The 16,010-nt window shown below is 42.0% G+C and overlaps 1 protein-coding gene across 1 annotated transcript in view; it reads right to left on the bottom strand.

Moving 5' to 3' along the window:
* ERAL1 (Era like 12S mitochondrial rRNA chaperone 1) overlaps positions 1–15,483 on the bottom strand; it is a 39,937-nt gene extending 24,454 nt beyond the window's left edge. The window contains exons 1-5 of the mRNA XM_089682989.1: positions 15,350–15,483; positions 7,662–7,826; positions 3,546–3,673; positions 1,191–1,268; positions 23–69 (exon numbers count right to left, since the gene is read on the bottom strand). Coding sequence (XP_089539115.1) covers positions 23–69; positions 1,191–1,268; positions 3,546–3,673; positions 7,662–7,826; positions 15,350–15,416 — 485 coding nt within the window. The 5' untranslated portion in view covers positions 15,417–15,483. The remainder of the gene's footprint in view (positions 1–22; positions 70–1,190; positions 1,269–3,545; positions 3,674–7,661; positions 7,827–15,349) is intronic.
* Positions 15,484–16,010: the final 527 nt, after the last annotated feature.

The raw sequence follows: 16,010 nt of genomic DNA, 5'->3' as shown, positions 1-16,010 counted from the left end.
AGTATCTGTTAGAGTACCCTACCTTTTAGCTTTGACAGCACTGACCATACCAGGAGTGTCTAGCAGAATCTGGAGAGAAAAAAAAAATTCCACTTACAATGTAACTATTTTATGTACAGATCATAAACTTAAAACATGTCCTCTATCAGCAATGACACCCTAGTAAAGTTTTTTTCTAGAGAATGAGCACTGATATGGAAGTGATTTTGCAAGTGAAGGCATCAACTGATTATATTAAAGTGGCACCAGTTCTTTTGCTCCCCCCCCCCCCCCCCCCAATTCATTTTGTCATGCAAAATCTATATACAGCAGCACAGATGCTGATATTCTGGACCCTTTGCATGTTTTGGCTCTATGACCCCCCAGACAGGAGTATTGCAGATGTTGTGATTCACGTTTCTACCCAAATGTCTCTATGAATATTATATTATACAGTATTTATATAGCGCCAAAAGGTTTGCTCAGCGCTGTACATTATAGTGGGGGACAGAACATGAGACAATACAGTAACAATACAATACATGAGGGGATTGAGGGCCCTGCTCTTTCGAGCTTACAATCTAGGAGGGAGGGGATAGTGGTACAGGAGGAAGTGGCTGTGGGGGATGGAGTGGTAGGAGGAGTGGAGGAGATCGGCTGTTAGGTGAGGGTGGGGTAGGCTTCCCTGAAGAGATGGGTTTTCAGGGTGCGTCTAAAGGTGAGGAGGGTAGGTGACAGTCTTATGGATTGGGGTAGTGAGTTCCAGAGGATGGGGGAAGTCCTGGAGAAGTCCTGCAGTTGGGCATGGGAGGAGGAGACCAGGGAGCTAGAAAGTAGGAGATCTTGTGAGGAGCGAAGAGTACGGATTGGGTGGTATTTGAGTATCAGGTCGGTGAGGTAGTTTGGGGCAGCGTTATTGATGGTTTTGTATGTCAGTGTTAGTATTTTGAATTTAATGCGTTGGGCAATTGGAAGCCAGTGGAGGGAATTACAGAGGGGGGTGGCAGAAGCGGAGCGATTGGTAAGGTGGATGAGTCTGGCCGCTGAGTTCAGGATAGACTGAAGCGGGGATAGCCTGTGTTGGGGTAGACGATGAGAAGGGAGTTGCAGTAGTCCAGACATGAGATAATGAGGGAGTGAATGAGTTGTTTAGTAGTGTCTGGGAATAGACAGAATAGGAATAGTCATAGGAGCTGCCACTGTGCACTTACCAGTTGTGTGTCGCTTTCTGTAATGACACCCTGTGCTTGGCAGCGAGTAGTGTGCACCTTACTGGACACTGGAAACAGCTGGAAAAAACCCCCCAAAAAGTACAAATATTATCAGACAAGACATCTTCAGTGTTATTATTCCTCTTTAAATACCTCCCTTCCTGAATTAATGTGTTACCCCAACATTCCATATTCCTGATACTTGTGTTCTCTTTGCTTCCTTTGTGCGAAACAACTGGTGATCCTGGCAATCTCATTGCTTCTCTATTTCAAACTTACTATGCTAGGCATAAGAGCATATTCATTCCAGGGTGGTCAGTTTTCTGGCTTTGCTAGGAGAACAGTCTGAATGGCCAAGATTTGTGATAGCTATTCACTGGGAAGATTAGTGTACTACTGTTTCTCCACCCCCACTTCTCTAAGCCCTTTAGGAAACCAAGAACAGAGATTATGTGATCACTTATAAAAAAATAAAAAAAGATATAGATTTATTTTACAAATACTTTGCCTTTCATTTCTTTTGAATGGGTTGTTTTACAAGGTAAGGGGTTCACATAGACTTTAAAGAAGACAACAGAAGGCATCTATCTATGCTGGAGTCTCAGAGCTCGTAATATACATTTTAGGGACGTTTTAAAAAGAAGAGGTTTAAAGACTTCATGCAAGAGACTTATAATTCAACATACACATTTCTAGAATTCAAACATCTGCTCCCAGCACTAACTAGAACATGGAATTAGTCATCCATTTTAGGCTTCGCTGCAGCACAGACTCCACGATTGTTTAGAGTTTCCCTTTACATAGCATTTCCCATTTTACTGCGATTGTAAAATCGCTGTATTCTCCCTGTAAAATTACAGTGGTGCATGTCTGTGCTCTACATTATGCTACCCATTCTTTGTATGTCTTGAAAGAACTTACTCCATACGTGGGTCTACATTTCCTATTAATAACCTCCTTTATGAGAATCCATAACACAGATCCATAACACATACACACGGCATATTTATTCCAAGTCAATGACTCCTTGAAAAGGATCAAGTGACCCACTGCTACAGCTGTGCTCAGGTACAAGCAGCTAGAAGATGTTCAGAGGTATGGGCAGGTAAGTGCGACACAAATATTCATAGCAGCTTAGGTTAGAAGACAGCAGGAAGGAGAGGTGGGATTGCTGTAAGAGCTTAGTCAAGACAAAACATTTTTACATATGGACAAAAAAAAAAAAAAGAAAGGTAGAACTAGAGGCAAATGTTTTTATCTTGGATAGAGTAAGGGAGAGTTACAACCCTTTTCAGTTATTTTCTGCCATCGGTGTTCCTTTGGGGAGATTTTGCTCTACTTCCTGTCCCATCGCCAAAACAGGAAGTGAGAGGAAATCCCTGCAAATTAAGGGAATTCTAGGGTGTCACCAGGGTCCCTATTTAAAAATGTCCCTGCTATTACCGTTCTGGTGTCAACCCAAAATTTTTAATTTTATTTTACTTTTATTTTGGATGATAACAGTAAACAGGACCAACAGAGAGTGAATCTCCCTAAGGGGGGCACACACAGCAATAACTCGCAGGCATTCTAATCCCTTGCTAATCTACCCAAAACTAAAAGAAGAAAAGTTTTGTCTTCAGTTATACTTTAAAAATTCTGTCAGACTTTTATTGTGGTCTGAGCCCCTGTTGAGAAGATTCTGTCTCCTCTATTTCCTGCATACATCATTGGGATAGGAAGAAAGGGAGTCCCTCTCCCAAAGGCAACAAACAACATTTGGGAGAACTTTCCCTCACTTTCTGTGCTGTTGACACCCGCGATGTCTGCATGTAACAAGAAGTGAAGGGAAACCTCAGATGGCAATAAACACTTGACTTAAGGTGGCCACTCACATATTGATTTGTGATCGATCTAGGTAAAAGTGATTCAATGGAAATATTTAAAACAACCGTTTAAGTTTGACTGGACAAAAAAAAGAAAACGCAAGAAATGGATCGAAAGTTTAGGAAAGCAATCTGACGTGTCTGTAGTTTACAATTCTTATTCAATGTAATTTTTTTGGTTGCATTCACTGAATGATCATATACTGATGTTTGGTCACCTTACCGAAAGCCAAAAAACAAACAAAAAAAACAAAAACTTCACTTTGTAAATACTTGCTCAACTTGATGCACTTTAGACCAGCACTAACAAGCTAAGACACAACATCCTGCATGCAATAGGATTTTATGTAAGGGTTTATCCTTGCAACAATGCTGCATATAACAAAAAAAAAAAAAATGTAATCCCCGTGAATATATTATATACAAGGTTTTAGTGAGATTTATTAATATATTAAATACAAGGCTTTACTGAGATTTATTGATTGGATACCTTTCTGCCAAGTAGCTGATTGGACAGTGTTGATTTTCCAGCATTTGGGGCCCCTATGATTGCAATTTTAAGGATCTTGGGGTTCTCTGGTTGATCTGGGGTATTTTTCAATAAACCGTCTTGATCAGCTGAGGAGACAGAAGGAAAATAAATGTTTACTTAATAAAACTGCATAAAGTCAACTGGATTACACAGAAGCAGCCACAATGGCTTCTTATACAGTGAGGAACAGAAGTATTTGAACACCCTGCGATTTTGCAAGTTCTCCCACTTAGAAATCATGGAGGGGTCTGAAATTCACATTGTAGGTGCATTTCCACTCAGAGACAGAATTTAAAACAAAAATTTCAGGAAATCACATTGTATGATTTTTATTTATATTATCTATATATTTATTTTTAATTATTTATTTTTTAACAATTCATACTCACCTGCTCTGTGCAATGATTTTGCACAGAGTAGCCCCGATCCTCCGCTTCTCAGGTCCCCCGCCAGCACTTCTGGCCCCTCCCCCTTTCAAGCCGCTTGCTCTGGGGGCACTTGTGCGTGGTCCAGAACTCCACTCTGCGTGTTTATAAGACAGAGCGTGGCTTTGCCTCTTCTCCAGCTGCTCCCTTCTCACTGGCTGCAACTGACAGCAGCGGGAGCCAATCGCTCCTGCTGATGTGTCTGAGCCAATGAGGAGAGAGAGAACCGCGGGGAGCCTCTGCTCCACATCGCTGGATCAAGATCGGGCTCAGGTAAGTAAAGGGGGGGCTGAGGGGGGAGCTGCACACTGAAGGTTTTTTACCTTCATGCATAGAATGAATGGTTAAAAAAAACCTTCAGCCTTAACAACCACTTTAAGTAGCATGGTGCTATACCTGCCTTTAACTCAAGATATATGAATAAAACAAATGTGGCGTTTTTTCAGTTAGGATTGAATAAAGCTGAACTTAAACCTTACAATAGAAGTATGGGACTGCCAAAAAAAAAAATAATTACTCACCTAGGTGGATGCAGCAACCAATCCGATTCTGCATCTGTTTCCTACTGCTTCTAAGACTGAGAACTGAGTGATCAAAGACCACTGTCAATCACCGGTTCTCTGCTCTGCCCCTCCAGAGCTCACTGGAACGCTGGGCTGTGAAGGGGGAGGGAGCAGCTGGCTGCTGACTCATTGAGAGGCTGAGTTAGTTGCTGGTCCAGTCTTCTGGGTGGATCCCGACCATATGGCTGGGATCTTTTCAGAGCCTGGACCGGCTGAGTGACATCAGCCGACAGCTTGCTTTAGCTTATCAACCATTAGATGTGGTGGCTGCATTAATTGTCTTTTTTTTTTTGGCTTTTTCACCTCTGCTTTTTCCTGGTGATCTGGCCAGTAACACACCTCCTGTATTATACAGATACCACTCTGGATGAAGGAGCACAGGGAGCAGACTTGGAGAGCGGTATTGTGCCCCCAGTATCATTACTGGGGGGAGACGAGTCTTAGATGTTTTAGCAGATTTAGATACACTAATAAATTGAAGTCAAACTCCACCTGACACTTTATAATCAGTCACAACAAATAGTTTTATTTCCCTTTTGTGATATAGGTTTTACATAAACAAAAGATGATCATTTTAAGCACCCCTGCCAGTGTTATGTGCTATAGATCATCCCTGAAATTGCAAGACAGCCACATGAAAATAGAAGAAAGCAAGCCTAAAAAAGAAAATTACTGCATTCATTGTCTTTAATTGTCATCCAGTGGAGTACAGGGGAGACATGCTGGGTTTTTTAATTGTAAAAATCTACAGTTACACCCAAGCACATAACACCCCCACCCCCCAAAACAATTTGAGGCTTCCCCACCCCTACATATACACATGTACAAACGTAAAAGCACATGCTGGGGCGCCTATGCATGAAAACGTTGATTGCGATACACGTAACATATTTCCGCGCATGCCAAACTCCTCCATAATGTTAAATTGATGACCTATAAGCAGGGATGCACCGAAATTTCAGTGGCCAAAAATACCCTTATCGGACTTTGGCTGATATGAAAATAAGCACCAATACAGGTGCCGAAAATAACCCCAACCAACAATCCCGGCACTGGGCATAGAGATTAGTGAAGGAAAGATGGCCTCCACTCACCTCTATGCCCTTGGAGGACTGAAACGACGTCATTACGTCCCTTCTGGTTCTGTTGCCTTTTTTAAAAGCACTAGGTCAATACCTTTTTTTTGATCTAATACTTTACATTGTAGAGGAGATATGTGGGGTGTTATTGACCCCCTACGTCTCCATAACGAGGACCTGTCACTGCTTATTTCTATCACAAGGGATGTTTGCATTCCTTGTGATAGGAATAAAAGGGATTAAAAAAAAAAAGTTTAAAGTGCCCCTGTCCCCCCATGCACGCACATAGTGGTAACCGCATACGTAGGCCACGCCCACATATATAAACTGTGTTCAAACCACACATGTGAGGTATTGCTGCAAACGTCAGAGCAAGAGCATGTACAAACGTACTGAAAACGTCAGAGCAAGAGCAATAATTGTAGCACTAGATCTCCTCTGCAACTTTAACCTGGTATCCTGTAGAAATTTTTAAAGCATTATCCATAGAGATTTTTTAAGTACCATAGTTTGGAGCAATTCCATGAGCATGTGCGGTATATATTTACTCAGCTTAACATTATCTTTCATATTAAAAACAAATTGGGGTATATATTGTGTTTTGTTTTTATTTCATGATTAAAGTGTATTTTTTTTACCAAAAAAATTGAGTTTGAAAAACATATTTTTAAAAACTGTCCATTTCGGATTCAGTTTTCGGCCAAGTGCATTCTGAATTTCGGTTTCAGCACCAGAATTTTTGGTGCACCACTACCTATAAGGGGCTTTAAAAGCGTCACCTTTACAAAATATAGGGTACTAAAGTTTGTCACCATTTCACGAGCGCACACAAACTTAGGGTTTGACATGTTGGATATCCATTTACTTGGTGCAGCCTCATCTTTTATATTTTACCAAAAATTGGGTAATTTCTTGCTTTTTTTGTGCCCTAAAATTAACAAGTGTATTTTTTACTGAAATTTTGTGATAATATCATGTGACATAAAAAATTGGAACTACCACTATTTTATTCTCTGCTTTCAAGAAATAAATGTTTGGGGGGTTTGTGTAATCTTCAGGCCTAAAATGACTTCTTAAACGTGTGCAAAAAATGCAAAAATGGATCTGGCAATGAAAGGGATCAAGGATAATCCCAACACTCCTCTTTCTTGACAAGCACCCAATCAGTGCTCATTACACTGGAAGGTCTCTCCCCTCCCTGCTAGTCCCTGGATGCGGTGCTGGAGACAGGCAGGGAGGAGAGGAAAAGATAAAAAGCACAATGTTAAAAATATTAAATGTTTAAGTCACCATAAAGCCCCTTTTGTTTTTAAATGCCCGAGACATTCCCAATAGCACCTCAGATTTAAATACAGTTTTGGTTAACATTAATTTTTAACTGGAAAGTAGATTGTCAAGAGGGACAAGTAGATTGAGACCAATTTATTTCCTGGAAAAGTAGTTTTTTCAAAAATGTCCACACTCCTGGGTACGGTAATGTTTGCCGTTTGACTTTTTTTTTTTTTTTTTTAAATAAATTCTTTATTGAGAAGAGTATCAGAAGGATTAAAGAACATGTAAACCCAACATTTCATACTCCTGATATGTACTTGTATGAAAAAGTATCCTGTTCTCTTTGTATTGCTTCCTTTGTGTGAAATCCCTGGTGTTTCTGCCAGTCCCTCTGCTTTCCTATTAAATGCAGACCACGCTAGGCAGAACACAGCGTGGCCAGCTTTCTAGCTGTGCTAAGAAACATTATTCAGGATTGTGCGGACACGCACAGCCAGGAAATGTGGTCACTTATCTAAAAAAAAAAAAAAAAAAAAAAAAAAGGACATATTAAATATATGTATACACAAATGTTTTGCCTTTCACTGAATGGGTTGTTTTACAAGGTGAGGGTTTACATATACTTTAACATCCATCACAGATTTGATGCCAGACAGATCACATAAAAGTACGACATAGAAATGGACAAGACTATATACGATATTTTATGTGGGGTTTCCAGTTTGTGGCTTTTACCTTTATTAAAGGAGACAGCTGGTGGCTGTGGAGTGAGACATTCTTCTGCAGGCTGCTCCCTGCTCACCCCAAGCAAACTCCCGATAGCAGAGTCCTTTTCATGGAGACATGCTGCAATCGTGGCGATCCTCAAAGGTTCCTGCTTCCTTACAAGTATGACACAGGCTAGAAGCAGAAAATGCAAGTAACAACAAGTTGTGAAATTTGTAAAATAATCAGTGGTGGCAATAAGATAAGATTATGACAGAAAGTTACCCATCAATGCAGAATGGAAAAATACACATCATACAAGTGTGCTGTTTTAGTATAGGTGCAGAAGTGCCTTAATTTGGCCTCATAAAGACACGCTGTAAAGTAAATTACAGGAGTTTAACATTTTTCCACTTGATAATCTGTCTTTAAGTGTACCAAGATTCTGCGCATATTCGAAGTACCACACGTGCAGCATGCACTGAATTAAAAAAGCTGCTAACTGACTGGCTGTCATGACAATTGGTAGGCGCCATTATTTTCCTCCTGAAAATGTTAGTTGCCTGGCTATTATGATGACCCACTAGCTTTAAAGGATAACAATATGTTTGTGCAATTATGCTTTAACTACTTGCCCTCCAGAGGATTTACTCCCCTTCCTGACCAGGCCATTGTTTGCGATATGGCGCTGCGTTACTTTAACTGACAATTGAGTGGTCATGCAACGTTGTACATAATTAAAATTTATGTCCTTTTTTCCCCCACAATCAGAGATTTCTTTCAGTGGTATTTGATCACCTGTGTGTTTTTTATTTTTTGGCTATAAACAAAACAAGCCCGACAATTTTGAAAATAAAAAACAAAAAAAAAATAAAAACTTTTTTTTACTTTTTGCTATTAAACACGTCCAATAAAAAAATATTAAAAATCAAATTCTGTCATAAATTTAGGCCAAAATGTATTCTGCTACATGTCTTTGCTAAAACAAAAAAAAAATCTCAATAAATGTGTAAATTAATTTGTTTATGTGAAAGTTATATGACTACAAATGGAGTTATATATACCAGAATTTTTATTTTTTACTAGTTATGGCGGCGATCAGTGACTTATTGCAGGACTGCGGTGGGCATTCTGACACTGGGGGGGGGGAACTGACTGTCACTGACATCCCCAGTGACACAATACAGTGATCAGTGCTAATAAAAAGCACTGACACTGTACTAGACACTGGGCAGGAAGGGGTTAACATCTGGGGCAATCAAAGGGTTCACTGTGTGCTATGTGTTTTATATAGTGTGCTGTGTGTTTCACTGTGCAGACAAGCTGCTTTGTATTGCTCTGCTGTGCAGAGCAATACAAAGCAGCCTGTTCATGCTGATAGGAGAAAGACCTGTATTGTTTACATACAGACCTCTCCCCTGTCCGCTCTGCAGACGATCACCAGGATTACCAAAAATTTTAGACTACATTTCCTTTCCACCAGTGTGTACACAGGATTTCCCAGAATTCTCCTCACTATTCTTGTAGTGTCCACTGCTTTATTTCAAACATCTGTACAGAGCTTGAGGTCAAATAAACGGCATTCCAAGTTATGTGCTATATGGAGAGATGCCAAGCAGGGAGTCTTGTACATCAATGCAAGATCTTTTTTTTTTGACCATTGGAACTAATGACATGAATAAAGCTGGCACTCACTCCCACTGAGGCTCATTGTAAACTAGGCATTTAGCCCACTTGCGTCCAGAGTTTTGGGGAGGCAGGAGGTGCAGCATGCAGCCTGTCAAAGACGGAGCTTTGCTGAAATACAATGCAGCTAGATGCTGTAACCAAGTGGTACTTCTGTTTAGGGCCCTATGAGATCAGGGACATATGCTCAGAATACAGGTTTTCTGCATTCCAGACATAAGTCCCCGAACACATAGGGACCGAATTGAGAATACCAAGTAATACAGCATCTAGCTGCAATTTATTTCAGCCTGTCATAGACTTTGACATGCTGCAGGCAGCGGGCTGGACTTTGAACCTGTGCCTGCGGTAATTGCTGGCTCTGCAGCTGCCTGCGACCTGTCATAATAGTGAACAGAACTGGCAGTCACACCTAGCTGCTCAGAGCCACAGAGGAAATCAGAATATTCCTGCCTCTAAAATTTGCTCCAGCCTAAATTTCCGGTGTGAACATAGCCTAAACTTATTTCTTCAGTGGTGTTCAGGGCCCCACTCCCACTTTTTTTACACACTGTCTAAGGTTGCATGAGGAATGGTTTTCAAAGCTCTTCTGATCCAAGAACATGTTGAAAACATTCCTCAGAGATTTTGGTCTATATTGACATGACAGCATCACGCAGTAGCTTCAGATTGGTTGGCTGCACATCCATGAACCATTGATACAAGGCAGGATGGATCCACGCTTTCAAATTCTGACCCTACCATCTGAATGTCACAGCTGAAATTGAGAATCAATAGCCAAGGCAAAGTTTTTTGAATCTTTAATTGTCCAATTTTGGTGAGTCTGGGCAACTGTTTTCAGTTCTTAGCTGACAGGAGTGGCACCCGGTGTGGTCTTCTGCTGCTGTAGCAATCTGATTCAAGGTTCGATGAGTTGAGCGCTCAGAGATGGTATTCTGCCTACCTTGGTTGTAACGAGTGGTTATTTGAGTTACTGTTGCCCATCATGTTGAACCAGTCTGTCCATTCTCATCTGACATCAACATGGCATTTTCATTCACACAAATATCACTGGATATTTTCTCTTTTTCGGACCATTCTCTGTAAACCCTAGAGATGGTTGTGCATGAAAATCCCAGTAGATCAGCAGTTTTTGAAACACTCAGGACTAGCCCGTCTGGCAACCATGCCACGTTTAAAGTCCCCTAAATCCTCTTTCTTCCCCATTCTGATGCTCGGTTTGAAGCAAGTCATCTTCATCACATCTAGATGCCTAAATACACAGAGTTGCTGCCATGTGATTGGTTGATTAGCAATTTGTGTTACCAAGCAAATGAACAACTGTATCTAATAAAATGGCCAGTGAGTGTGTATATACACTGCTTAAAAAACATTAAAGGAACACTTTGAAAACACATCAGATATCAGTATCAATACCCAGCATGATATTTTTCCCATTGATATGGACTAGGTAACGTGTTAGGAATGTAAGGATGCTCCATCGTTTGATGGAAATCAAAATTATCAACCTACAGAGGACTGAATTCAAAGACACCCAGAAAATCAAAGTGAAAAAATGATGCAGCAGGCTACTCCATTCTGTTGAAATTTCATTGCAGAACTCAAAAATGGTATTCAGTAGTTTGTATGGACTCCATGTGCTTGTATGCATGGCTCACAACATCAGGCATGCTCCAAATGAGAAGATGGATGGTGTCCTGGGGTATTCCCTCCCAGACCTGACCAGGGCATCACTGAGCTCCTGGACAGTCTGAGGTGCAGCCTAGACCAAAACATGATATCCCAGAGGTGCTCTATTGGATGTAAGTCAGGGGAACGTGGGGGCCATTCAATGGTATCAATTCCTTCATCCTCCAGGAACTGTCTGCATATTCTCTCTATATGAGGCTAGGCATTTTTGTGCACCAGGAGGAACCCAGGACTCACTGCACCAGTGGAGGGTCTGACAATAGGTCCAAGGAGTTCATCCTGCTCTCATCTGTGAAAGCCTCTCATCTGTGAAAAGCGCAGGGCTCCAGTGGTGGACCTGCCAATTCTGGTGTTCAATGGCAAATGCCAATCGAGTTCTATGATGCCGGGCAGTGAGAACAGGGCCCACTAGAGGATGTCGGGCCCTCAGGCCACCCTCATGAAGTCTGTTTCTGATTGTTTGGTCAGAGACATTCACACCAGTGGCCTGCTGGAGGTCAATTTGTAGGGCTCTGGCAGAGCTCATCCTGTTCCTCCCTTCACAAAGGAGCAAATACCGGTCCTGCTGATGGGCTAAGGACTTTCTACAGCCCTGTCCAGCTCTCCTAAAGTAACTGCCTGTCTCCTGGAATCTCCTCCATGCTCTTAAGACTGTGCTGGGAGACACAGCAAACCTTCTGGCAATGGCACAAATTAATGTGCCATCCTGGAGGAGTTGGACTGCCTGTCCAACCTCTGTAGGGTCCAGGTATTGCCTCATGCTACCAGTAGTGATAATAACCCTAGCCAAAGGCAAAGCTAGTGAAAAACAGTCAGAAAAGAGGAGTAGGGAAAATAAATGTCTGTGTCCTCCACCTGTAAAAGCATTCCTGTTTTGGGGGTCATCTCATTGTCGCCCATCTAGTGCACCTGTTAATTTCATTAACACCAAAGCAGCTGAAACTGACTAACAACCCCCTCTGCTACTTAACTGACCAGATTAATATACCAGGAGTTTAACTGACTTGATGCTATACTTAGATTAAAAAAGTGTTCCTTTAATTTTTTTGAGCAGTGTGTGTGTATACACTATATTACCAAAAGGACGCCTTCATTTACACGCACATGAACTTTAATGGCACCCCAGTCTTAGTCCGTAGGGTTCAATATTGCACTCTTTGCAGCTATAACAGCTTCAACTCTTCTGGGAAGGCTGTCTACAAGGTTTAGGAGTGTGTCTATGGGAATGTTTGACTATTCTTCCAGAAGCGCATTTGTGTGGTCAGGCACTGATGTCGCATGAGAAGGCTTGGCTCAGAGTCTCCGCTCTAATTCATCCCAAAGGTGTTCTATTGGGTTGAGGTCAGGACCAGTCAAGTTCCTCCACCACAAACTCACTCATCCATCTCTTTATGGACCTTGCTTTGTGCACTGGTGCTCAGTCATGTTGGAAAAGGAAGGGGCCATCCCCAAACTGTTCTCACAAATTTGGGAGCATGAAATTGTCCAAAATGTCTTGGTATGCTGATGCCTTAAGAGTTCCCTTCACTGGAACTAAGGGTCCAAGCCCAACCCCTGAAAAACAACCCCACACCATAATGCCGCCTCCACCAAACTTTACACTTGGCACAATGCAGTCAGGCAAGTACTGTTCTGGCAACAGCCAAACCCAGACTCGTACTGCTCTCAAGTCCAGTGGCGGCGTGTTTTACACCACTGCATCCGATGCTTTGCACTTAGTGATGTAAAACTTGGATGCAGCTGTTCGGCAATGGAAACCCATTCCATGAAGTTCTCTACATACTGTTGTGCTAATATGAAGGCAACATGAAGTTTGGAGGTCTTTAGCTATTGACTCTGCAGACAGTTGGCAACTTCTGCGCTTCAGCATGCACTGACCCCGCTCTGTCATTTTACATGGCCTACCACTTTGTGGCTGAGTTGCTGTTGTTCCCAGTTGCTTCCACTTTGTTATAATACCACTAACAGTTGACCGTGGAATATTTAGTAGCCAGGAAATGTCATGAATGGACTTATTGCACAGGTGGCAACCTATCGCGGTACCACGCTTGAATTCACTGAGCTCCTGAGAGCGACCCATTCTTTCCCAAATGTTTGTAGAAGCAGTCTGCATGCCTAGGTGGTTGATTTTATATACCTGTGGCCAGAAAACAAACTATAGCAATAGCTTGGCTTCCCAACTCACGCTCGTTGGCCAAGGTTAAAATTAGGTTCATTGGACATTCACAAAAAAGAAAATGACAGTGAAACTTAGATACCTTGTCCAAATGCAGGATGATGTAGGACCCAAGGGTTACCCACTTTCTACCGACGAGTTTCAACTGACGTTTCAAACTTGTGATCATTATTCTCTGCTGTCCATGGCATTTCAATAAAGTTTTGAAATGCCCCTCCCACTATTTTTTTCCACATCACCTTCTGACTGTTCGATCTATTTTTAAATCATGGGCTCAACTGTTTTGATCTACAGTAATACCTCGGTTTACAAACACCTCGGTTAACATAATTTTCTGTTTACGAATGAAAATCCATTGAAAATAATGCCTCAGTTTAGCCCAGTGGTTCTTAACCTGGGTTCGATCGAACCCCAGGGGTTCGGTGAGTCAGTCTCGCGGGTTCGGCGGAGGTGAAGACCCACACCCAACTCATATGATTCGTGCAGTAAATATTCATTATTAGGTTTTTGTTTTTGTGTGAAAATCATGTTTTAATGGTTTTGTTCTTTGTTCTTAATGGTTTTGTTCATTTTGTGCACCTATGTATAAATATATACCTAAATATATACCTATGTTTTGAATTTGAAAAATCATATTTTATTTTTCCAATTAAGAAGGGTTCGGTGAATGCGCATATGAAACTGGTGGGGTTCAGTACCTCCAACAAGGTTAAGAACCACTGGTTTAGACATTTTTTACTAATTATTTTCACAATATGAAGTGTATGTCGGTGCTGATTTTTAAATGCAATTGCCGGCTATTTTTTTTCTTCACTTTAGCTCACAGAATTAGCTGTCACTTTCCTCGGAGTTAACAGAAACTTTGTTTCTCTTAACTCAGGGAAATAAACTAAAAGAAAACTTTCTTTTAGCTGGGGGGAAAGTGACAGCTGAATTTCTGAGCTATAGTGAAGAAAAAAAAAAGCGGCAATTACATTTAAAAACCAGCACCATAATAAATAAAACAACAGCGTGGGTTCCGCCCTCCCATCCATACCAAGCTCTTCAGGTCTGGTATGGATTCTAAAGGGGAACTCCCACAACCAAAATTTAAAAAAAAAAAAATGGTGTGGGGGTCCCCCAAAATCTATACCAGACCCTTAACTGAGCATTCAGCCTGGCAGGTCAGGAAAGGAGGGGGGGACACGAGAGAGTGCCCCTGCTTCCTAAACCATACCAGGCCACATGCCCTCAACATGGGGGGTTGCTTTGGGGCAGGGGGGGCTCCTTCCCCAAAGCACCTTGTCCCCATGTTGATGGGGACAAGTGCCTCTTCCCCACAACCCTGGCCAGTGGCTGTGGGGGTCTGCAGTGAGGGGGTTTATCAGAATCTGGAAGTTCCCTTCAAAATCCATACCAGACCCGAAGCGCTTGGTATGGATGGGAAACGGCGTTTCGGTTTACGAATTGTTTGCTATACGAAAAGTCCTGCAGAACGAATTAAATTCGTAAACCGAGGTATTACTGTATTTTTAAATCCTAAACTCAACTGATTTGACTTATTTTTAAAGCAGAAATCCTGCAAATTTTTATTTTTTTGACCCTTGCAGCGGGGCTGTTTCAGCACTGCATGGGTCAAATGTTTGGTTTATTCTAGGGGAGAGGACACCGAAAACTCACCTAGCCCCCCCAGCAGCCTTGTAAATGGACTGTTCCTAACGACAGCATGCTCAATGCACATTCCAGACAGGAACAGTCCACCGCTGGACCATGGGGGAGCTTGGTTTTCCGTAGGATGGGCGAATCAGGTGAGTATGAGCTTAGTCCTCACCTCTAGAAATAACGACCAGCCTATCCACGCACAGCCCCACTTCGTGTTGTAAAAAAAAAAAAAAAAATCACTGCATTAAATCCTGATCTCAATTTTGAATCCTGGGCTTCTCTGTTTCTAGATGTATTATTAGATATTGTATAGGATGTAACAGTTGAAGTCATCCTGCCAGGTCCCATGTTGGGTGTCCCCTCTGGTACACGGTGATTATGTCCTCGGGAGCTCGCTCTCTGCAGGACGGTGAAGGTTTGCTCTCCCTAGCTGTGGTGTGCTGTGACGGGATCTCATGCAGTGACCAGAGGCCCCCCCTCCTCCTCCATCCTGTCATTGTGGGGATCACACATCGCGGACACTGACCTGCTCTTCTCCCGACCAGTCCCCGGACACAGCCGACCCCCACCGCCCTGACAGCAGCACCCCACATTCTCGTCCTTGATTACATTAGCCTCATGGGGAGCCCACGGACGCAGCCATATTGCAGTGTCGCCTTACTGACGTCACTAAGACGCCGTCGTGTCATCAGACTTCCGACGCCATTTTTGGTGTTGGCAAAATGACATGTTCACCACTGCTTCTCTCGCTGTTGTGATTGTATTAACCACTTGCCTTCCAGAAGATTTACCCCCCCACCTTCATGACCAGGCCATTTTCTGTGATACGGCGCTGCATTATTTAACTGACAATTACGCGGTCATGCAACGCTGCACGTAAATGACCTTTACATCCTTTTCCCCCCACAAATAGAGCTTTCTTTTGGTGGTATTTGATCACCGCTACGTTTGTTTTTTTTTGCGCCATAAACAAAAAAAGACAATTTTGAAATTTTTTTTTTTTTTACTTTTTGCTTTAAAACATATCCGATAAAAAAAAATTAAAAAAATCAAATTTCTTAATAAATTTGGGCCAAATTGTATTCTGCGACATGTCTTTGCTTAAAAAAAATCCCAATATGTGTAAATTAATTGGTTTACGTAAACGTAATAGTGTCTACAAATGGCGGTATATATACAGGAATTTT

This window comes from Staurois parvus, unplaced genomic scaffold (genome assembly GCF_062004578.1).
Source record: "Staurois parvus isolate SC_StPar_1 unplaced genomic scaffold, SC_StPar_1.0 ptg000299l, whole genome shotgun sequence".
NCBI classification, from domain to species: Eukaryota; Metazoa; Chordata; class Amphibia; order Anura; family Ranidae; genus Staurois; species Staurois parvus.
The sequence above is the reverse complement of the archived record's forward strand: the minus strand, read 5'-3'. Positions and strand labels throughout refer to the sequence as shown.